General features: G+C 33.7%; 2 protein-coding genes across 11 annotated transcripts in view; both read left to right on the top strand.

Moving 5' to 3' along the window:
- Positions 1–543: 543 nt before the first annotated feature.
- Positions 544–11,383, top strand: LOC105430764 (uncharacterized). 2 transcript variants are annotated; one of them, XM_011644458.3, is made up of 6 exons: positions 705–873; positions 4,527–4,592; positions 6,804–6,869; positions 6,934–7,096; positions 7,752–8,103; positions 9,374–11,383. In XM_011644458.3, exons 1-6 carry the CDS (start codon positions 720–722, stop codon positions 9,554–9,556), a joined length of 984 nt encoding a protein of 327 aa, XP_011642760.2. In that variant the 5' UTR covers positions 705–719; the 3' UTR covers positions 9,557–11,383. The 2 variants fall into 2 exon arrangements, with proteins under 2 accessions (XP_011642761.2, XP_011642760.2); XM_011644459.3 differs by lacking the exon at positions 4,527–4,592 and having other exon boundaries at positions 544–873.
- A 4,221-nt stretch (positions 11,384–15,604) lies between these two features.
- LOC105430821 (secretin receptor) overlaps positions 15,605–25,391 on the top strand; it is a 44,551-nt gene continuing 34,764 nt past the window's right edge. For 2 of the 9 annotated variants that reach the window (XM_089073269.1, XM_089073268.1), the window contains exon 1: positions 15,624–15,826. Coding sequence is in view for 4 of the 9 variants with exons in the window: in XM_089073262.1 (XP_088929388.1) it covers positions 17,177–17,191 (15 nt within the window). In the remaining 5 variants the exon portion in view is untranslated. Of the gene's footprint in view, positions 16,255–16,739; positions 17,192–25,391 lie in introns of all 9 variants that reach the window. The other 7 variants (XM_089073262.1, XR_016138458.1, XM_089073263.1 and 4 more) reach the window with 7 other exon arrangements.

Below are 25,391 nucleotides of genomic sequence, written 5' to 3'. Positions count from 1 at the left end.
GCCACCCGGTCGCATTTTTTGTGGGTCACCTAACCGATGAGCCAGATTGATTCATAAGAGAGTTATGAGACTTTTCGCAAATATTGATGTTGATAAAGCAATGATCGCAACTCGAAACTGCTATCGATGTGCATCAGTTTTTTTTTTTTTTTAATATAGAAACATATCGCATATTAGAAATCAAATTCGTTCGCGAAAGTCAGATTCGTTCGTCGAACGAAAATTCTATAGGCGATTGTTATAAAAAAATAACCGCGCTCGCGCGGTTATTTTAAATCGTATCACAAATTTTATTGGAAATAAATTGCAAATTAAAAATTCGACAAATTTCGCTGACATTCGTGCAAGGCTCGTTGAAAAAAAAAAAAAATATTCTCCAACGGAGAGACCTGTCCTGCACGGAGCGATCGTCGCGGCGCTTGTTTCGGCGCTGAAATCGAGCGTATAAACGCTCGCGATGCGAGCGGCGGCGTGCGTGCACGAGCGCTCACTTTCGCTGGAACTTCCACGCTCGCACTTCTACACACGCAAGTGCACGCGCGTGCAAGCGCAAGAGCGATGGTGACTCGTGCACAGCACAGCAAACGCTACCGGCGCGACGACGGTTTTTCATCTTGTCAGTCAGCCTTCCTGCTCCCACGAGAGCGGGTCGATCGGCCTCCTTTTCCGCATTTTTCGCGGCGATCCTTGTCTACTTGGAGCTGTCACGCGCGCGAACGATGAAGTGCCGTGCTGCGACGAGCCGAGCCCCGACGATGATGCGCATCGCCCTCGTCGTCGGGGTGGCGGTGGTGCACGCGTCGCCGACCGAGCCCTTGCCCTCCAGCTTGCTAGGCGGAATCGGTAATGTCGCGAATACCGCAACTAATTTCCGTAAGTTGATCTCTCGACGTCAGTCGTATCGATACCGAGTTTCGTTTACTTCAAAATATTTCGAAATATTTACATTAGCAAATACGCTAGAATAAATATTATCAAAACAAATTACAACCAAGCTCGATAAGAAAAATAATACGTTAAATTTAATTAATTTTAAACAGTATTTACATTAATTTTCTCTAATAATTGTATATACTGCGTAAAATATTTGATAAATAAAAATTATATTAATTAATATCTTGGTGAATATAATTAAGATTGGCAAAGTAAATAACTAATAACTAATATTACGTAATTATATAAAATTACAAATACAAGAGATAATATAATATAGAAATTTATATTTATACTTGATAGATTTGTAACAGCAGCAAGAAGTACAGTTTAATTTTGGATAAATCAAATGATTTTGTCATCGTAATTTTATGTTGCATAATTTAATTCATGACCTAACACAAAATGTAATAGACATTACCTATTCCAATGACGACGAGAGAAACTATTTCGATGACTTTATAATCGATGATGAGGTCAAATTAATTCGTTTAGTTATGCTAATCAAAAACCAATTAATTCAAACTTGAGTTTCTTCAGATTCAGATTTTTATTTAGATCATGATTTAAATTATAAATGGCTAATAAATACTGGATTTGTAAACAGTTTTGAAGAATTTTGATCTAAGCATCACAATAAATAACGATACTCGTAAAGAAGCATTGTAGCGTAAGTTCAATGAAAGTGAAAACGTAAATACAGCGATACAACGATATCAATTAAGGATGAGGCGATGGATGGAAAGTTTAAGTAGGCAGATGTTAGATAACGATATTAGAGAGCTATGAAAAGGCCTTTCCTCGCCAGATAGTTGAAAGTATTTGATTGATGGAAGTAAGACGTGAAGGTAATCTTTCCGAGTCGCCATATTATTTAAATAATAATCTCCGAATCGAAATCACGTAAGCCGCGGGAGTTTCCCAAACATCGCGGTCGACTCGCCATCAATTTGCATAAATAGCTGGCATAAATAAATGCGCAATTTATTGTAACGCGCAGTGACCTAAATTTTTAATCGAATGCAAAATAGATTACATCTACAGATTATTCCAATTCGATTGACCTCTTTGATAATAATTCATGCACACCTCTCATGCGGAATGATAAATGTTTCGTACTAATGTGTTTTTATAAAAATGTAAATTGCATTAACAAACACCTCGGAACGGGACGATACGATAAAAGCATTCGCGATAACTTGTACGTTGTTAACGTAAACTTTCAAGATGACATTACGATATTACGTAATTGCTTAGAAAATAGCCGCGGTTCAAACGTAGATAAACTCTCTCTATTCGGACTGTCGTGTCGGATTCGTGTCGACGGAGATCGTAAGCCACGATCGTTAAGGTGCGTCATTATTTCTTGTAATTATTATAAGCATTATGAACATTAAATTATATTCAAAGATACAAACATATTTAATTTAATTTAGATATTTTTTCGCGTGAAAAATCGATTATTTTTAACAAAAAACATGTTGTAGACTCAAGTAAGTAAAATTAAACTCAATTAATTAATTCAAATTTAAAAAATATTGATTGAATCGATAAAGGAAAATCAGACCTTGTCAATTCGAATTAAATAAATCAATAATAAATTAAAGGCTGAAAAACTCAATAAATGTAGCTGTTTTGTCACGTTGTCTGTTAACGTTGAAGAAAACAAGTTGGCACATTTATTCCCGGAAGCAATGATGATTCAGATTCGTTGCATTCATTATGCAGAACGGTTCACATGCATACGGAATATTTATACGGATATTTATACGGAATGGTAAATTTTTCATGATACAGCATATAAGACCAAAGATGCTTTTTATTCGTTAACGTCGGCATTAGTCACATCTGTATTTACGAATGCAACTATTTTACACATCGCTGTGTTGAATACATAATGACACGGATTATGCAGACACGTGCGCCGTATTAATATACATTAACACGACTTTTATTTATAATCTCAAAAAAATCTCGCAAAAAAGTTGTAATATCCGCAGAGCTATAACTATTTTTTTCGTATTATATTTTAATTGAAAGTATAAAATTTTAATAAGTCAAGCGACATTTTATTATTCTTTGAAATAAAAAATAAAACACAGTATATGCTTTTTCTCGTAATTTTAATAAGTAAAATAATTAATAACAAATTTAATAAATTTAATTTCTTTTTAATCAAAACTGGAAAAAATACGTATCGAATATTATTAAACGTTTTGATGTTAATTAAACTGTTTTATTTGATTTTCGTCAATCAGTTCGTCTATCAATTTATGTAACGATATCACAATATAAAAATGATATTTACAATTATTATTGCTAATAATCTTCTGTTACGTTGTCATATAAGTGCGTTAAAAATGATACTGAAACGCATGATTTTTACATACAGCTCTGATATATCGATCGAAGAAACATCTGAGCGGAGCAAATCAAACGTAACGGTTCGTAACTGTTGATTAAACCGCATAAAATCCTACATTCCGTCGAATCGCGACGAATCCAGCGAGAACGCAATCGTTTTATTCGATAACTGCTTTTTATTAATCCTTTTCGACGTAATCCGCTATTGTAAGTTGCAGTAATGCACGCGCGTTAATTCCTGCGTTGTTACAACAGAATGAAATCGTTGCTTGAAATTCGATTGATCATTTAATTATCATACCAGAGCCGCCGATACGTCATTTAATTCGCATCAATCTTCGATCCACGAAGGCCGAGCCACACGCGAAAATTCCTTTGTTGTTTCTGAAAAATAAAATCCCTGCTTGGAATTCCATTAATCATTTAATTACCATATCAGATCCGCCGGATACATTTAACTGTTCTCGGCCAAGAGGCCAATTCACCGATTCACCGATTCTCCGATGGTCGATCTTGCATCCGCAATCAGCGTGCCGCCGACAAACGGTTTAATTAACGCGTGCGAATAAAGGCGCCTTGAGGGTTGATTGCCAAATGCAACGTGCACGAAGCCCCGCGAACATCCTCTGTGTTGCATGATAGGCATTAATATCAAAGTAAAAGCATTCATGCGAACTAGAGTCTAATTTATCTTTGGTTGCGAGAAGAATAGGAGAAAGCGCACTATCGTGAGAAAATATGAGACATGCATATTTTAAACATTATTTCTATGCAATATCATAATTTATATTTGCGTTAATGAGGATACAAAAGGAAATTATAGATTGCGCATCTGATTCTCTCTCTCTCTCTCTCTCTCTCTCTCTCTCTCTCTCTCTCTCTCTCTCTCTCTCTGAGAGAAAAGAAAAAAGAGGAAGAGTGTTTCTCTTTTTATATTAAAAATATCTAATTTTGAAGATATTATTTGAGGTATTCTCTAAGCACAAATATATTATGCAGCAGTAATTTGTTGTTTCTTGCTAATATAAAAATGCAATAATTTATAGTGCACTGTGGTACAGAATTATTAATTATTGTATTTCGAATATTATTAACCATTTCGATATTAGCAATAATTATTGCAGAAAATAAAAATTACTACACGACCGAAATTATAATATTAACCAATTGATTAATCGGTTTTATCTTGGTTGGAGGATGTCTCGTTGATTTATGATCGTTTGTTACAGTAACGGGAGTCGTGCAACGGCAAAAAGAACTATTGCATCGCGTTACGGACACTGCCGCGGATTACAGTATGTGTTCGCATAAATTACAATGTTTATTCAAAGGCTTCTGCATTCTTTTTACGCTTTTTACGGCTTCAGCGCAGCTTCCAGAAAAGGAAAAAAGAGCTTTCCAAAATTTGCAAATGCTTATGGGTGTAGTTGTTGATACAAGAAACAGCGTTGATGGATACGCTTTTGTTTAAAGGCATTAAAGGATTTTATGGGGAATCCTTTTTTATCTCTTTAATATATATATATATATAATTCCACTGTGAATATTATTAATTTATTACATTTATCATTTATATAAATCACGTAATCGGTTTAATTGGATAAAAAAGTCCATTTTGTAATATATTGACGAATACTTCAATTCAGATATTCAAGAATTACAACAAGAATTCTTAAGCTCACTGTTAATAAAAGAAAATGTTATGTATAATAATTCTGTAAATTTTTCTTTCGATTGAAACGATCGAAAATTAACCACATATTTTTTTTTAACATTCTGTGATGTGAGTTTCGAGAGATCGCCCGACGAGAACAGAGCGAAAGATTAGTGATTAATTTCTCTTTCGCGAAACGTTGAAGAATGTAATTCGCGTTAACGTAAACTGCAAACGCGCGTGGGGCCGACAAGATGCAAATATGCGGATGTGTAGCAGAGAAGCACAATAACACAGTAATTTGATCTGTAATAACGCGACGTGGCGTGGTACTTTGATCGAGAAGAGATTGCTCGTTTCTCTTTATCACGAAACGATACGCTTGTAATTACATTACAGAAGCTCGTGACCCAGATTGCTTCTTAATTCCTTTTTGAATAAACGGATCGGATAACTTCTTCGGATAGTTTATATCGTTCTCGAATATTCAAATCGAATCACTTCGATCGAACGCACTTTATTTATTAATCTTGACAGAAATATCAGTAGAAAGAAATATCAGTGAAAAAGATTAGCTGTGAATATAATGCACTTTGACAATTTCAAATTTTATAGCTATAATTAATTTACCCATTGAATCTGAAAAGTTATGCAAAAATTTAGATATTCAGTATAAATAAGACATTCTGTCCTTGAAAAACAATCTTAATCTGTGGGATGAAAATTGTCGACTACAAAATTAACAGAGTAGCAACATTTCGTTTAATTAATGACGCTCGCGTGATGCTTATGTTTTAAGTCCTGAATAATATATCACCAAAGTATAAAGTGCTACAACAACGGCGGACAACAAAGGCAAATGACAATATAATTAATGTTTCAATGAACTTGCAAAATAAATTAGAAGTCTCCCGACGCGCTACAATACGCGTATTTAAATGCAAATGATAGATGTCAAAGACTGACAAAGACAAGCAGGAATAATCACAATGTTGATTAATGAGCTCACTATGTTACGCTTGAAATTACTTGAAATTGCTTTTATCTTCGATTTTTCGTTGCTGAGACACTTGTGTGTCTTGATATTTCTTGGTAATTCAATTCCTTACCCAAATTTAATGTATATATATATATATATATATATATATATATATGTATATATATATATATATATATATATATATATATATATATATAGATACCATAATTCTATGATATATGCATTATAATTATAATAAATTTAATTATAGTACATTTTCTTGAAAGTTTAATTTTGTACTTATTTCACAATATAATATTTATTACTTTTTAAATGTAAATTTTAGCTATATTTAAAAGCGTACAGGTAATATTTGCATTTTCTCAACAAAAAATTTCTCGACAAGCGTTGCTAACACAAAAAATAAAATTTAATTAAATTTCTTCCACATTTTTTTTCCAAAAAAATTAAAGATTAACTTGTTTGAGAAAATAATACGTTTTTTCATAAAATCGGTAAAATTACCTTAATTTAACATGTAATGCATTCTGGACATGAATAATTTATATCGCTAAGTTAAAGTTACACAGAACGTACGGTAATTTGTCTTCTATTATTCATTTCACGACATTAAGCAAAGCTCGCCTTTTCATAAAACACGTGTAATTTCACGTGTATATATATATATATATATATATATATATAAACAAAGCGGTGATTGGTCGTGACATAACAACACACAGAAAGCTCGGACCTCGCGGCATTGAAACCGGTTAATACCTGAGCAGTGATAGCAACAAGCAAGCGCATTAAGATAAATGAGATAAAACGGGAACGCAAATAAAGAGAGTCTATTTCGTCTTCTGATTGTAGTAACCAGCGCGGTGGAGAAGCCGAGAAATTTATTGATCAACGCCACCAGAGTGACGACCGGATACAGTGAGTATCGCGCGAATCTATAATATACAGGATTATTCGCATTTATGTTATACAAATCGGACAGTCGACAGTGCAGCTTCGAGGAGCCTCGAGTTCAAGCTGAGAAGATTCCTGGAGAAATTCCGCACTCGGATGCGCAATGGCATCCCGGAGCTGGGTATTCCTCCGCTGGAGCCGTTCACGCTCGACGAGATCGACATCGACACCGATAATCCGGAAATTGGAAAGTAATGGATTTAATAACACGCCATTGTGTGTACACTAGATTTTAAAAATTATAAAAAAAGAAATCCGGCGAACGAAATCCGGTGAAGCTTTCATCTCGGCAGTTTTCGAGAACACGTCACATGAAATTGATAAGATCAAAAATAATTTTGTGAATAATTGATCGTTAATAATTTTGTTAATAGTGGCACACGTGGTTTATTGGTTTTTAGATTTATTGATTTAGTGGTTTATTGGTTTTAGATTTTATTGAGTGAACGCGTGAGAGAATCAGTCCTACATTTTGCCCGCGCCTACTTTTACCTCTTATACTGAGAAAAACGTCTGGTTGAAAATGAACAAATCAGAAGATTCTGATTAGATTAATCAGAATTCTGGTTACCTCAACTAAAATTTTAATAGATTTAAGCAGAAATTTAGCAGATTTAAGCAGAAAATTCTGTTTTCTCCATTTTCTACTAGAATTCCAATTAATCCAACCAAACATTTTTCCTAGTTTATCTATATATATGTTAAATGAGTTTATCGCACCTAAAAATATCTCTTATAGATTCGAAACTTATTCGTGTGTTTAGATGCAGATTCTTGCGATTGCAGGGTGTTAATATCCCCGCAACCGGAATGTGTGTAAAATGTCATTATAAATCTATTTCTCAGAGTGTCCCTAGTTATCGAGGATCTGGAAATGAGGAATCTATCGACTTTCCTAATCGATCGTGCCAAGTTGTCGCTAATCGGCCCTACCATCACCATCAACATTTCCATTCCTGAGATCTACGCATCGGGTCATTACAACATTTCCGGAATACTGGGCGATACGTATCCGCTGCGTGGCGCGGGTTCTTTTCAGACGACCGTCCGCGGCTTCCGCGTTTATGTGAACACAGTGCTGGGCTACGCCAGAGGAATGTACATGAAGAGATTCGACCTCGACTTCTCGTTACGTGCCATCAAGATACACTTGGAGAACTTTATGGGCGGCGAGGAAATCGGACAAATTATGAGCAAGGTGAGACTAATAAGCATGCCTGGCTTTTTGAGCGAGTCTCTGCCCAAATAAACGGTGAATGACCCGTTTAAAAAATCTTATTTAATTTTGTGATAAGTGAAAATAATTTTTCTTTTCGTTGATTTTGGCTTTGAATTTTATATTACGAATCTTGGAAAAATGTATCACTTTATATAATTTTATATACATATATATGACTACAATAAAATTTACATGTAGATTTAAAAATAATAAAATAACGAATGATTCTTAATAAATAATCATTTATTAATAAACTATCATTTACTAGTGTATTTTAATCATCAAAGATTCTAATCAGAATATCTTTTTGGAAAATCTTTTTTTCAACATAAATATTTACTGCGTAACAAATATTAATAAATAACATATCAATTATACAATCACACATCTGAAAAAGAAAGGAAAAGTCTTTAAGATATTAAAAAAATGTTTATGTGTATGAAAATGTGTAATATCAAAATATCTAAAATTTCATATGCTGTAATAAAATCAAACGTAAACCTAAATGTGCAAGAAAATTGTCTTTCAAGTAAAAGAAATAAAATTCATTTTATGATATCTTTCATGATGTCTTCGTCATAAACATGATTCTGTACGCAATTTCCATACTATACATACGAACTTATCGCACTTTTGTGTAAGTCGTTAGCCATTTTACGGAATAGTTCGTTTTACGATCGGTTACCTCTCGTTTCCTATGATCGGTAATATTTATGGCAGGCAATTTTTTTACGAATATATCCGATTTTATTCGTGATGCACGCAAACACCATTGAGCCGAGGTCGCGTTTATCCCGCCATTGAAACCGAAATTCCATATCGCCTGCCGAATATCAATTGTACGCTCTATTCGCGTTTCACTTCGGCAGTAACACAAATCTCAACTGCGCAACTGACGATTTGAAGCGTGTCGCCAATTGATTACCTCCAAATGACTGCAATGAATCATTATTGGAATGCCTTGAAAATGTGAAACAAATCGTATTTAATCCGTTGATAATTCAACAGCAAAATATTACATGTATTTTTAATTACAACATGACCGTATGTAATACGTTTAATTTTTTTCTGTATAATTTTCTATCTTAAATTTCAAATTTTGATACGACAGAGACTCGGGATTGATGCTCCGACATAAAATTCCATCGAGATAAAATTAATACGGATTTCATCCGTCGGATTTCATATCGTCGAGTTAAACGCACGATTGTAAATCTCGATTGTAAAATTGATCTATTTCCCTTCGTAGGTTTTCGAGGATTTAACACCGGAGGCATTGGACATTATTAAACCGGACATATTGCCGCCAATTCAGGATTATGTAGCGAGCCACGTGAACGAGACGATTCATCATTTGACAATGAGAGATCTGTTTCACGTTCTCCTGGGGGAGTATGAATTCGGCGATATCACGCATTTATTGATACCCTGAAATGAATATCGAAAACCGTAACTGAGATGCATCGACGAATTATCGAGTCGCGCGCTAACGTGTCCGACAAGACCCGAATGCCTTCGTCCGAGGTGCAAGAGACAATTGCAGCCAAAGTACAATGTACATTAAATGTTGCATTCGAGTGAACAACAAACCGCAACGAATCGAGGTGACTTTAAAGTATCAGCTTTGTATTACGTAATATACGCTGTTGACCGCTCGAAGGTCTTTGACTATCTTGCCTAACGCTCATCTTCGACGACCCATTGTCTTGCCGAGGAAGAATTATTTTATTCGCGATGGTGCAAGGTTACCGAATTCCTTTCGTTCGTTTTTCTCAAACCGTATGTTAAATCAACTATTTTCTGAAAATCCGAGAAATAGTCAATTCGCTCAAACGGATCGAAGACCTGCTCACTTAAACGCGTTAGATACGTACGGCTTGTTAGAGAAAAACCCGTTAAGAACTAGTTTCGCAGTCCGAGTTCGCTGTATAATTCGTGTGTTTACGTGTTATATGATTCAACTGTAAGGCAGCTCATCTCGTTAGCATCCGTTTGGAAACCTGACGTAATTCCGTGCGAAGACACCGTGAGGTTTCTCGTCGCCCGCCGCTGCGAGTGCATCGGTGAAAGAGATATGTTTAATTCATCGAATCGCATCGGTGAGTCTCTCTCGCGCATCTCTAATCCGCTGATAAAAGGCGAGCGAAAGTATTACGACCTTGAGTGACGATGGCGTCAAATCTTCATCTCTTGCGAAATCGACGCCAGCCATTCATCCATCTAGACAGTCAGTGATCAATGATGAACGAGGCGATACGCGAGAAGTGGTTTTACAGCGAATGAAAACGATCAGCAAAATGGCTCGGCATTCTTTTTTTCGAAACTGTTGTACAGGGTAAGGCACTCAAACCTTTTAACGTGTGCCATACATCGCGCATCAATTTTCATCGTCGTATAAAAAAATAAATTTGGCGAGCGAACTTTAAAAGCCAGATAAGCCAAAATAAAAAAGCCATTCAGAGAACTTGCGCTTAATTGTTATTTATTCCTTTTTGCATAGATAACGTAATAAAAGGTTATTAATGAGGTACATAAAAATTCTTAAAACGACTAAAATGACAACTAAAAGAATTCTTGACCACTATCATAAATATTTCAAATACGGGATATAATTGTTTTGGATTTTGTCATTGTTTTATAAAGACATTTAATTACATGAAATTTGAAAGCGCCATGTATGACTGTAAATATTATTTCCCGCCTTTCAACAATGACCAGAGAGAAAGGTTATAATATAATTTAATTATTGTAAATTGCATGGAAAGAATATTTTTTATAAATTTATATGTTATTTATGTAGAAAAATTTTAAATAGACATTACGCAAATATATTTAAGCCGTTAAAATATTAACATTTTTTTTCTTTAATTATTTCAATTATCAAAAATATCAATAACTTGCAATTAGAACATGCGAGCTATTTCCAACTTTTGGATTTCCGTAAAGTACAACGTATAAACGACATGTACAAAACGTAACCTGGCATGCAGTTTACCGGAACATCGTATACTATTAAGTTAATTATTACACCCTATGTAATTATGCTAAACGCAGTATGCGCCATAAATGTCGGTTAGTATTATAATTAGTTGGAGAGCAATGTGTGTGATAGCAGAATTAATGTTGATATTTTGTTAACTATTATAAGATAATCTAGTGACAATCTGCACTGTAAATGAAATCGCATCGTTTATTGATTAAGCTTACTGCAATTTATAACAATCACATGAGATTTATTAAATATTTTTTGATGTTACAACTTCGTGTATGTTTATTGAGTTAAATTCACAGTAACAAGTTTACGGTTAATTATTTCTGTGGGCAGGAATTAATTAAAAAGTTAATTTAACTCGCTTTTATCCATCAAAAAATAGACTGTTGAATACAAACTTTAAACTGATCGATGTTCTAAAATAATTTAAGATTTTATAGCTTAAATTTCAGTAACAAGATATTATCGATTATATCTCATTTATTATTGACCTTGTTAAAAATTATACGATAAATTAAGATTGCAAATCTGTTCGGCAAATAAAGTTCATCTGATAAATTTTCTCACAAATCTTCAGATAATATTTTATTTCATTTCATTCTTAAGATCAATCTGGTAATGTTCATTGTTATGACAGTCATTTATAATCAATCATCTTTCATCGTTCGCTGTTTATCAGATGCTTTCAAACAGATTGAAGAAGATTTCTAATTTTGAAAGTTACCAATTTTTCCATTTGCGCATTTTTATTTCAATTTTTAATCTTTTTATGAATAAAAACATTTAAATATATATATATATATATATATATATATATATAAAATAAATCATTTAATTTTAAATCAAGCATCAATAGAAAGAAATTCACGACATAACGATCAACATAATTTTTCAATTCTAATTATTGTTTTGTTACGATTTCTATATTACTATAATAAATTATTCAAATTACCGTAGGTTGGAATTGCGCAATTGAATTTAATATTCCTTTAGATGTTTCAGCGTATACATCCATATATGTCCGTTCGCCAATAATTTATATATTTATAAATACGCAGTTGTGTGTATATCGCGCAGTACGAAGTAAAATCTATTAAGCTACAAAATCCATCTATTTCTGTGTCGATTGCCAATGAAGAAATATTATATCAACGTGGTTTATACGAAACGTTGGTCTGGCCTGCCATCTGTATTGATGGAAATTCAAATCTCTGCTTCAGGAGCTAATAACCATCGTGTTATGAATACGTGATTATCAGTAAAGTTCCTACATTATTCTTGTCCCATCAAAATACTCATCGGTTATCGATAGCAGCTTATCTAGAACTGTCGCTACCGTTTGTTTAACCAAGACATGAAGACAAACAATCTCCTTTAAGCATCCGTGAATCAGCGAATTTACGAAGCGTCGCATATAGACTCTTTGCAGATTCTATAAAATTATACAGAAGACTTTTTGAATTTTTTTATGTCTAAAAATGAGATCACGTTGAAATAAAAAGAGCTGTTCGACAGATCTTTAAATTCGTGAATTATTCAATATGCAGTTCTTGAAGATTCATGCAAACAAAAATATATAATTGACGTACTCATAACGTACTCCAAATTTTTAATAACGTTGCTCAAAACAATATCGAAGCTACAAAAGTTACAAAAACACGTTTATATTTATATCGTAATATTTTTATTTTTTAAGTATAAGAATATCTTAATCACATTCAGTACAGATTAATTAATTTAATGCTTTCTTTAATGTGATAATCGAAGGAAGATTGTATATCGCGAGGCGCGGTATATACAATATATATCTCTAATCTATATTTAACGAATACTACTAAAAATAATAGCCATTGGTTAAATAAGCATGTTTCTATAGGATTAAATCAACGCGTGTATCGTTATCCCTGATAACATGAATCTCCATTCGCATGATGCTATCATCTACTTACGATCACGCACGTGCGTAGGCCCCTCCATTCAATCTCGCAAAGTGCCCATCTCGGGAAAAGTATACTTTTTCGCATAAATTTCTTTCCATTTGATGCCAAAGAGCAAATCAGAGATTGGTGATCTTTATTTACATTTGCTAAAATTAACTTCCATAAGCCATAAGTTTAATTAATTTTCGAATTATAAACATCAAAAAATCTGCACAATTTATTTTATTAGCAAAATGTAAAATTTTAATTAACTTAGGTCTCAAAATATCTCTGAGAAAAGGTAAAAAGAAAAAAATTTATATTCGTTTCATTGCAGTTTAATTGACAACATAATTTAATTAAAGTTCGTGTTGCATGTTTATATTAAATATATATATATATTTATGTTCTTTCAAATGTCAAAGGTTCATGCTTTTATAATTATTATGAAGGTTTTATTACTGTTATTATCAGTCAAATACTAATTTCCTTTTTATAGAATCTATTGAGATGTTTTCATTCAACAGCACCTTATCGGACATGATAAAATTGAATAATCTCGAGAGACTTGCACGATTACAATTTGATTCGGCGAAAAATCAAAAGCGGCGCAAGCAAAAGAAGTCGGATGTATTGCAATTAATCGTATGATCTTCTATAGATTTTTGATAGCAGCCTCGAGCAGAGAATTGAAAACTTGTCAGAATTGTCAAAACTCTGAGATCCAACACCGCTCGTTCTTTGATATTGCAAATTAGAACAATTCACAAACAAAATAGAATGCTACCTCAGGGCTGAACCAAAATTGTCCATAAATTCGTTTTGAGATAATCGTATTTAACTGATTGATGCGTATAAATAGGCAAAATTGAACGCTCAAAACCAATGGAAAATATGCAAATTTTCGATGACAATCCTCGTCTAGGCAGCGTTCTGTAGTCAAAGTATCGTTTCAACAATAGATCACACGCATGATGTACGTATTCGTGAGAATTGTACCGCAAATTCAGAATATAAGCGACATTCGTCGCGGTCTACACACACACACACACACACACACACACACACACACACACACACACACACACACACACACACACACACACACACACACACACACACACACACACACACACACACACACACACACACACACACACACACACACACACACACACACACACACACACACACACACACACACACACACACACACACACACACACACACACACACACACACACACACACACACACACACACACACACACACACACCCTACATAAGCTTAATAATTACACCTGTTTACGATACTGACCATTTAATAAAAGTACAAAACTGTCGCCGGCATTATTTCTCTTGCTTCTCATCTTAAAAAAGAAGAAATACTGGCGAAAGATATACTGGCGCTCACACTTGGCGACGAGTCACGATCGTGTCTCTCGATATCACGATATATAATGTAAACGTTTTCCATTATGTGAGCTTTGCTAGGTATAATATTTACGAAGACGCGGAATTGCTATTTCGTCGGTAATTGATTTTTACGACGTGGTAGTCGTTCACCTTGGGACAAAAGCGTCAGGACGAACATCTCACCTGTTTTCTATAATAAAACTCAAAACTGAAGACGGAAACACACATCGGAAATTCTGTTTGACGCTTGTCCCTTGTTTAATAATATAGAATAAATTGGGCGAGTATGGGCATTTGTTCAGAAAAACACAAAAGTACGCGTCAGCTATTTTCACACTGATCGAAGCCAATTGCACTCTCAAAGTTACACAAATTTCTTTGCTTCGTTCAATTTTAAATTCGACAAATCTCAGGAAGAAAACTTAAAATTACATTATGATAAAATATTTTAGAATTCAGAAACTTTTAAATAAGTTTTCTGAACACGCCACAATTATTCAACGTTAAAAATTAAAAAAAAATTCCATTTCCTATTCCCCAAGCGGAAAGATGAAAGGAGATGTGTACACAGAAAATTCCTTCAAAAACAGCAATTAATATATATTATAACTTTTTAATTATTAAATACTTAAACTGAAAAACTTGGAATTAAAAAAAGTCTTTGTTGTAAAAAAGTCTAAAGTTAAAAAAAAGATTATACTGTAACCTTTCAAATTTTTAAATACGTAATTTTCTAAGAATTTTTTTATCTCTTCTATTTTTTTTTTATTATTTAAAACTTATTACTTTTATTAATCTCTATATTCCTTCATAAGAATTTTTAATTTAGATAAAGAATTCGCCCGTTTACATTTTATGTGTTCATTTGACTGAAACATAAATAAAATTGTTTTCATTTTGTTCAAGAATAATAAGGGAGATATCTCCAGGAATGTATAATGTACCTACATCATCCTTTTTCTCACGGTTCAAGAGAGGGTGGAATATAGTTTGCGGTCGGCCTCTGGCCACCTTATATACCCTCGAAAGCAACAGTTGGTGGGGAGTTACGCGAGCCGACAGGCGCACAAAACGCGTACGTGGGTGCAACGAGGAAGGCTCGAGCGGGACGACGTCGGGGGTGCGTGCGAGACGGAAGAGAGACGGTGCGAGAAAGAGGGGGTGGAGAGAATCGGAAATCGGACGGACATGCGTAAGATCCGACAATACAGAGACGATATGTCTGAGGAAGGCAGTCGCGTTGAAACGGCGCCCGATGTCGGACGTGGGATTATACGCGAACAGTTTTGGACGATGGTCCACGATGGACCACGAGCACTCCGAGATGTTACGCGCGTAGAAGAGCAGGAGGGAACGAGCGCGAGATAAATTCCGACGTGAGGATCAATTTAAAAAAATTTTCGACACGCAACTCGAAATTCGTTGACGATGGTTATTTTGTGAAAATCGATTTTTGTGCGGCGATAACTTTACGAAGTCGGGGGGGAAAAAAAGAATAGACGATAAGGAACGATAGACGTCGTGATTCGAAGCTGTATACATACAAATATATATATATATATATATATATATATATATATATATATATATATATACAAAATATACATACAAAAATATTTATATTGCGTGACGCAATATATAGCGACGAGTGTCTAGTTATATCACGCAACGTAAAATTGCTAGAGGATGTTCGGAATTTTTCGAACGGCGAGACGCATACATAATCGCGTGCTACTTGCAAACATTTCTGCCTCGTGCTTATCATACATTTTTATTCCACAAGAATTATTATAAATAGTCAAAGGTAACGATAGCATGTAACATTTAACGCGATCTGTATTGATGAGAAAATTATTATCTAGTCCAAATCGTTGAAGTAAAAATAATACATGAAAAAAAGAATGAAAAAAAAAAAACACGCAAAATTTAAGGCGGATAAATATAGATAATTTATTTCAAAAAATATCTTAACTTGAGCATACATAAATTAGCATTCAATAAAATCATTTACCAAGAACCTGTTTCTCTAATTGCATCATGTTGCACGTTCCACTTTTACAATTATATAAATAGTTAAAAAAATTTCTAAATAATATAGTGTTTTCAGTACAATAATTGCTCTTTTTGAAAGAATTTTCTGTATACATTTTTTTTTAATCGTTTTTGCACTTGGAAAAATAGGAAATGTTTTTTTTTTTTTTCTTTAATTCTTAATAATTATGGCATGTTCTAAATTGTCTACATATACGTGGAATGCCTAAGTTGATTTCACGTTCTATTTCGATTTAGGACAAAGGATTAAGGTACAAATAACCTGAATAAAAAAATGGAGATCCTGAGACGCCATACATATGGGGCAGATGACAGACGATAGATAATTATTATTATTACTCCTATTATCCGGGGCGCGTTATGGAGAGATGGACGCTTATCGTCGCGATATAAACAGGTGTATCGTCGGCGCGCGCGGCACATCGAGCGCGTTTTTCACGACGGACACGGTATGGTGATCCTCCGCGAGCCGGTCGCTGTTTTTGTCACGAGCAAGAGATGTCGGCTGACAGTTGACGAGTCGTTACGCAAATTAGCCGCGAGAACACCGACGGATCCGTGCGAATTGGACGAGTCAACGTCTCTCGTTAGCGTGACGAAGGCGCGAGGCGGGAACGGGACGGGCAGGAAGATCAATCGAATATAAAAATACGGCGAGTAATTTTCTTCCGAAGATGTCTTCTCGCTCGGTGAGTACTTTTCCACTTTCAGTATTTCAGTAAGCGAGTAAACACACGTAGCAGTAACATATAACACTTTATGGATTAAGTCAGCCTTTTCGCGCAGTTAGCACCGCGAAAACCGCGCACTTCCTCAAATGTCGACTAAAAGCATATATACACAAACTACAGATGAGATTGTTGTGTTGAAGGTAGATGAAACCTAATGTACAAGCACATTATTCATTCTGCTTACTAAAATAAGGTGAATGATATGCTTACCTTCATCATACATGAATACCCGAGAAAGAAAAATATGATTACTCGAGCAATATTTTTTTTTTTATATGAGATATAAACGTGAACGTTACATAAGATTCGATCGTAATAATTTTTAAAAACAGTATATTATTGTTTCTCCCTTCTCAACTTTAATCGAAGGTAGTGATTACTTTCGTTTCTTTATATAGGGCAGTAATAGAGAAATGGCTGCCCCTTTTCATACTCGTTGCTATGGTTTTGTCACGTGCTAAGTTGAATGACGTGCAATTCTCAATTTTGCATGAATTCGTTTTTCATGCAGGTGAACGTGCGTTTTATTGAAAATCTCGACAAAACAGGTTTCTAATCATCACTGAGATTAATCTTAACACTCGATGCAACGCGACAATTTATCTAGTTAGGCAAATAATTATACGGCGATGGATATCCATCTAATATGTCATGTACATATTAATACAATCATCATGATATCCTTGTGCATTTACCTTTGCAATATCTTCGTTTAATTCCGGCTACGTCACATTTGAATATTTGATCGTTATATCGGACAAGCGAACGCGATACGACGAAATCGATTCATTTGCATAACAGAAACGATAACATTTTTAAATAAACAAACCGTTATTTTAATACAAAGCCAACAACGATTCCCTAAACCGGAAGTTCTTTTATAATCCTCGAATCCAGACATCTTGGATCGCGCGTTTTCTCTCCTTGCTTCCCGAAAGTTCGCCGAACAAAGTTGTCTAATAATTATCATAAGTACTCTATGAATAACCATGGAGGTCGACGCTCATTGGCGTGGCGATAATCCGACGAGAGAACATCTTGACACCTGGGCGTTTATCTTCTCGCGCGCAATAAATCCGCGGTATTCGACGTGTAAATATACTTGATCGCTGAAATAACGTGACTTGCACTTAAAGACACAAATTTCGACTGCGTTTTTCGCACAGCTTCTGCGTGTCCTCGGCGGAGGCGATATATATTCAGGTGTCACATGGATAAAATGGTAAGGAAGATACAAATAGCTGTCAAATACCTGCAACTAAAATGAAAGACTCTATATATGTATATATATGTATGTGTGTGTGTGTGTGTGTGTGTGTGTGTGTGTGTGTGTGTGTGTGTGTGTGTGTGTGTGTGTGTGTGTGTGTGTGTGTGTGTGTGTGTGTGTGTGTGTGTGTGTGTGTGTGTGTGTGTGTGTGTGTGTGTGTGTGTATAGCGCCGGGACTATTCTTAACTATGTCAGCGTGACAAATGCAAACGCGATAAACAATAGCGGTGCTAAGCAGCTTACGAGAAACAACAGAGATTTGGCGGGACTGCTTGCTCATCTGACCTACTCTTTACACGCGAGATATGCCGACCGATTATATCATCGTTCGGGATATCGATACTCATCATCCGATACGAAGAAAGAAAAAAAAAAAAAAACGCGCGCGCGTAACATCCGGCTTATTTTAGTATTAACCTTTTCTTACGTTGGCTCCGATAAAATCCGCTGACACTTGAGAAAATCAATGGGGAGATTCGCCCATGAGGGAATTGTCGTGAGGAGTATTAATTATGCGAAACAACAGCCAAACAATTCTTATCGCGCTATTAATTTCTAAATTGCCGTTTGTTAACTGAATGTTATTAACCTAATTTCGTATCATTGTTACGTGATCTGAGCAAGAGCACGTTGCAAGAACGGATCGTTGTTTCCCTTTCCTCTTTAATCTAGATTCAATATTTCCCTACACGAATTTGTGAGACATATTTCCCCAAATATATTTTCCCAACTTTGAAAAGAGCAACTTTAACACGCTGTTATACGTGCGCGATTTATCATAGTTTTATCTTCGGCAAACTATTGTCTCTCTCGGGTAGGGGAATATGATTTTATTATAGTTACGCTTCGTTCAGGAAAGTTGAAAAAGGGATCTGTCAAAAGTTTCCGGCAAGTGAAAACTTGAACGTTGTCAATAAATAATAACTTGACGCAATCCATCGTGTTTTGTTTTGAAGATCGCGGCAATATCTTATCGGCGGTAAGAGTAATTTCATATATAATATAAATGAAGATATAGATCTTGGAAGTTGATCTTAGAATCGCACGATCGTAAAGAATGGTTATCTGCGTAATTAGTTAACACGCAATTAATCGAGACGGTAACTGTGATCTATTGCACGTGTTATCTTAACTATGTCCGCGGAAAGATGAAAGGGGAGATACATACGAGTTTGCTAAATTATACAGACATCTCAATTTCTGATCAATTTCTCTTACACAAGCGTAATGGTGATTGAAGCCGACCTAATGATAATCAAAATAATTCATCTTACTCTGTAAATTACACAAGAAACTCGCAAATGTAAATTAAGAGCTTCTCGTTCAAGTAAACAACGGATGTTAGTAGGTAGTAAAAAAACGATCGCTCTTACGAAATGTCAATGAAACGCAATTTAATAAAGCAGCGAACTTATTCCGCAGTAACTGCACTGAATTAATCGACTGAGAATTGAAAATGTTCCGTTAGTAAAATTGCACGAGGAGAGATCATTTATGACAATAAAAGCCGTTGATTTATAATTGATGTTTCTGTTTCTCGGACTGATGGATCAATTCAATTAGACATTAATCGCCAAAGCTTTAGAAACTTGTAAAAGACAGAATGATCGAGTAAACATGAATAAATTATATGATGATCATTTTGAAGTACAATAATCTTCATTTTGCAATAACATTAAATTTAGCTTTTATGTCAATCATATCGTATTATATAATCTGGCACAATTTTACTCGTTCCATATGATAGTAGATAATGAAACAACTACTTGTAACATCCACGTATATAACGTTAGCATAATCGAGACGTACTTTGAAGATGACATATTTTGATGATGAAAAAATAAGAACGATTATTCCTTAAATGTGCATAATTAATATTACCTGAACGTTAATTATTAAAGTTAGAATGTCGATGGAAACCATGAAAGATTTTCCTTTAGACTATAATAAGAGGACCAGAGATCATTATGCAAAGAGAATATTGTTATTATCTCACAAACTTATGTAATGAATTTTATACTCATTACGCAAGAATTTTTTATTATCCTATTACAACCATCTACTTTCCGTATTTAATTCAGTTCAATACAAAAAAAAAGCTAGAAACGCCACGTTTGCTTTTAAGTTCTTACTATAGTATTATAGTATAGCTTATTTATACTAAAATCATATATCGAACAATAAAATGTTTACAAATGGAAATGTCATTCGACGACGACAAATCCACCAAGCTCGAAATCCGAAAGATTCAATTAAAATCGCTTCGATGGTTACAGAAAAAAAATCAATACACCAATTAAGAGACTTAGTGACACTTGGTTGATTTGTTCGCGCGATGGAAAAGCCAATTAAACAAATAATGCAGAATGCAAAGTTCGAGCAGAGGCACTCGAAGCACTTCCATCAGCCATCGGTGGAACTCTGATAAAATTTGTGTCTCGCGATTAACGAAAGCTGGCGGAAATCGATGGCGCGAATCAGAGATTATTATGCGCTCTTAATCGCTCGCATATCCGGGAGAAAGGAGTCCGTTATGTTAATCGGCAAACGCGATAATTTTCTACCAGAGGTAGATTATGCAAACCCGTAACATTGCTCGGGGTGGCAAGGTCTAAATTCGATAAAGCGCACCCCGTCCCTGTCATGCACACACGTCGCGTTCCGTCTGCCAATCGCAAACGCGATTAAATTACGCGGGTACGCGCGCGTTCGTGCGACGCTTTGAATTTTTCACGGCACCGCACGCGAATCGATCCGCGACACGAGTGCACGGAAAATATTGACGTACTTCCACCGCACGACGAGCCTTCAATCCCAGTGTCGATTTTAAGAGACGAGAACCATCGATGGACTGGGGAATTGTGTGTACCCTCCGCCCTTGCATTCTGGCACAAGCGAAACACTATTGAAATATCGGCGAAACAAGATGAGACGAAAAGTGTAGCACTTTACTTGTCGCAATACGACGATCTCTCTTGGTACCAGTGTCCCAGTGGACCACTAAAGGAAAAGAAAGAGAGAGAGAGAGAGAGAGAGAGAGAGAGAGAGAGAGAGAGAAGAAAAGGACGCAAAAATGACACGTAAAAATGCACAAAGCTCTGGACCGCGTGATTACGCCGTTATACAGCCACTTGTGTAATAGTCGAGTGATTTACAAGAATAATAGTGATTTTAAAATATAACAACTATGAATAGCGTTCAGTAAAAGAGAAAAGAAACTGATTGCTATACCGAGTTGTCGGTTCTTTTGATTGTCAAGTAATCGAAGATAAAGAAATGTAAATAGATTAAAGTTAGTATAGATAAAGTTTTGGTACATGATTATATTATTACATTATATTATTATATTATATGATTATATTATTATAAATTTTTTAACTAGTATATTTAAAAATATTTAAAAATACATTAAAGAGACAAAATTCTTTATTTGGATGGAAATCACTATAAATTTGCCAACAAATTTATAAGCAGAAAAATAAAATTATTTTGCAAACTGAAAAATGTGTTTCAGACTCGTTTTGTTAATTCGCGTAAATCGTACTCGCAATTTTTTAGCAAAAATGTATGCGGCAATCATAGCAATTCTACGTGAAATCCGACAACGCGAGGAAACGTCATCATGTTATGTAACATTAAGATATATATATATATATATATATATATATATATATATATATGCAGAAATAAATACAAGTGTGAAAGACCAACCGAAAACATCACATAAACACATGTGAACACACGTCCACATGTATTTTTGCAATAATTCACAACTACAACCGTCAGACGTTTTCTCGCCATGTGAAAATATACTGAACATCAGGAAGTATAATCAATATTTATGTACGGTACATTAACAGAGACAACCAGAGCAACTGTAATGGGTAGGCGAAACAAATAAAAAATCAACATTATCAACAATGTTGAAGTATGATAAATTTGAAAGAAATTATGCAACATGAAGGTGCAACTCTATGATTTAACCGTGACGTAACCGTGGCATTAAAAAATACAATGACCTGCGTATCAAAATTGAATTACTTCTCTAATTAATTACGACGATTTTGTTGAGAATTTATTATTATTTTTATTTGATATGCGATAATTTCCAGAAATACCAATTAAATAAATAAATAATAATTTAGTTAAATAAATAAAAATTTAGTATGTCTGTAATTTTTACATGTCTGTATACATATATTTCTCTTATATTTTCTTTATATTTCTTATCACTACATCTAAAGATAACTTTCTTAGCTTTATAAATACTGAGATATAAATCCAATTTGATATATAAATTATAAATTGAAAAGCTGAACATAAACAATATATATAACTCCGAAATAAAATATAGTCATAATTATATTTTAACTTGCCTTTCTTTATTAAAAGCGACATAAGTTACGTGCAACCTAATTTTTTATATTGTCTTCATCTGATCTTTTCTTAACGTTTTCTATCTCTCATCATACATCGTCTTACAAAGCACGCAATTATTAACAATGCAACATTGTGAAATAAAAAACGTTATATAAAAATAAATGTTGCATCCCATGTCACTTAATCATTATCCAGATATTTTACGTCTTCCTATTATTATATTTATGTAAAAAGCGTGATGGAAGATGGAAAAGTCTTGTATAGAATAATACACATAGTATCCACGTATTTTATTGAACAATAGCGAAATGAAATTTTACTAGGCAAAGCTTTCAAGAACAGATTTGAATGACACATAATTTACTTTTCATTTTTACGTGTATACATTTAAATCATGGATTCTAATGAAATAAAAGATCAAGATAATCAAGAGAAATGAAAATAATCATTATATTTCAACAAAAATAGATTGTATAATAATTTATATTATTTTTTTGATATAAAATTTAAATTCAGCGGAGTATTTTTATCATTGCATAATAAAAACCAAAATCTGTAATTGGTATTAAATATTCATGTTTCGAATCTCAATACATACATATAAAAATGATTCGATTATTTTTAAATAGAATATTCAACTTTTATATTAAAAACAGCTGTTTATTATATGTTTATTAATTTCACATTTCTTTCTTTAGTATTTGAATCTGCTTATCGTTAATCTTTCTATAATCCGTTAATCCAAATGAAATTAACTAGATTACATATTGCACGTAACTATTTGTGTTGCAATTCTGATATCATCTCTCTCACAGTTTATTTATAAAGTATTACCAAGTATTACTGTTTTATCTGTATGTACATATAAGGAATTATACTATTCTATCAGAGAAATAATAAAATTATAACATTCAACAAAATTATAACATTCATACAATTATAACATATACATTTAAGGTAAGATCGTAATTGACGGATTTTTAAAAAAACTCTTCTTGAATTACACACAATATAGAAGTATATACGATAATAAGGCATCATTATATATACTTGAAAACAATTAAACCTAAAATAGATAATCAATTTGAATTAATTATTGTCTAATATTCTTTTATTATCTCTGAGATAACTATAATGCGAAAAAAAAGAAGAGAAGAAAATTGAAAAAATTGTTTTGCAATTTATTCTGTTGATTCTGATTAAAATATTTTCAGCGACATTTTATTTATTTTTTGTTTGTTATTTGGAAAATAATCTATTTTAATCATTTTTATTTTAATTGCAAATAAAAGAAATAAATATTTATATGTTAATTTTTCGTATTATTTTAAAGCACGTACTTCTCTAGCGGTATTTTCTATAAATATAATTTTTCATTATTGCAAATTCATGAAAATAGTAATCTGTTATTTTTTGAATAATCTAATAAAGAATCTAAGAATCTAAGAAGAATATTTTGAATAATCTCTTTAATGACACAACAAAATAGCTATGACTCTTTTTTGTTGTTCTTTGAAATTCTTGTTTTTTTGTTGTTCTTTGAAACTTTTGCAACTTTTGATTCTTTTTGTTACGTCTCCCTTCACGGCGTGTACCGTGTAGTTTTTCTATTTCGGTACAGGAAGTGTGAAGAAGTACAGCTGAAAAGAGGAAAATTTAATATCTAGCACTCTCCGTTCACGGACGTAACCGAATATACCGCAACGTCCAACGACATCGGAAAAATCGGGATTCACTGTTCCCTGTGCAACCAGCAGCCGTGGCCCGCAATCATCGATCCAAATTCTATTCGAAGCAAATCTATATTCAAGTTTCTTCGTATTTCATGCACACATGCATGCACAAGTGATTGGCGTGTCACGCCGAGGGAAACGCAATCACATTTTTGGCGTTAATCTTTCATACTATTGTTTTCACTCCCTTGTTTTCACGACATTCAATTTGTCGAAATTTGATAGATGATACTCGATAATGACGTGCGATAAAACAAAAAAATTTCTAAAATAACAATTGCGATCACAGTATTAATTATAGCAATTCTAATATATTATATTATATATATTATATATATAATATATATATAATATATATAATTAATATATAATATATTAATATATAAGACTTTGTACTTCTACTAAGACTTCTAATCTATAAAACAACTGCAGTAATCGCGGCTAATACAAAAAATTATCACGATCACTGCCAACACTCGTATATTTCAATTATATCATATATATTTTAATATATATATATATATATATATATATCGCAAAATGATAGAGGATTTTTCTGCACAGATCCGCATTTGATCCGCTGTATTTGCATACAAGTGATGTATCATTAGGAATCAGACATCCTATATATAAATATATATTATTAATTATCATATAGATCAATGCCACATATTAACATTTATTAACTTGTTAAACTAACGAGTAATACTACTACAAGTAATACTATAATCGCATAATATCTATTTGATAGAAATATCGCATTTTCACATTCTCTCAG

This window comes from Pogonomyrmex barbatus, unplaced genomic scaffold, assembly GCF_055798465.1.
Source record: "Pogonomyrmex barbatus isolate J1 unplaced genomic scaffold, ASM5579846v1 scaffold14, whole genome shotgun sequence".
NCBI classification, from domain to species: Eukaryota; Metazoa; Arthropoda; class Insecta; order Hymenoptera; family Formicidae; genus Pogonomyrmex; species Pogonomyrmex barbatus.
This window is presented reverse-complemented; position numbering and strand designations above follow the sequence as displayed.

What these genes read in the sequence shown, in the direction of transcription:
- LOC105430764 (XM_011644458.3), top strand. Translation starts at nt 720, where the DNA reads ATGAAGTGCCGTGCTGCGACGAGCCGAGCCCCGACGATGATGCGCATC. An exon ending in GAATACCGCAACTAATTTCC is followed by an intron (nt 874 to 4,526) that starts GTAAGTTGATCT and finishes CGTTTGTTACAG; the next exon opens with TAACGGGAGTCGTGCAACGG. An exon ending in TCGGACAAATTATGAGCAAG is followed by an intron (nt 8,104 to 9,373) that starts GTGAGACTAATA and finishes TTCCCTTCGTAG; the next exon opens with GTTTTCGAGGATTTAACACC.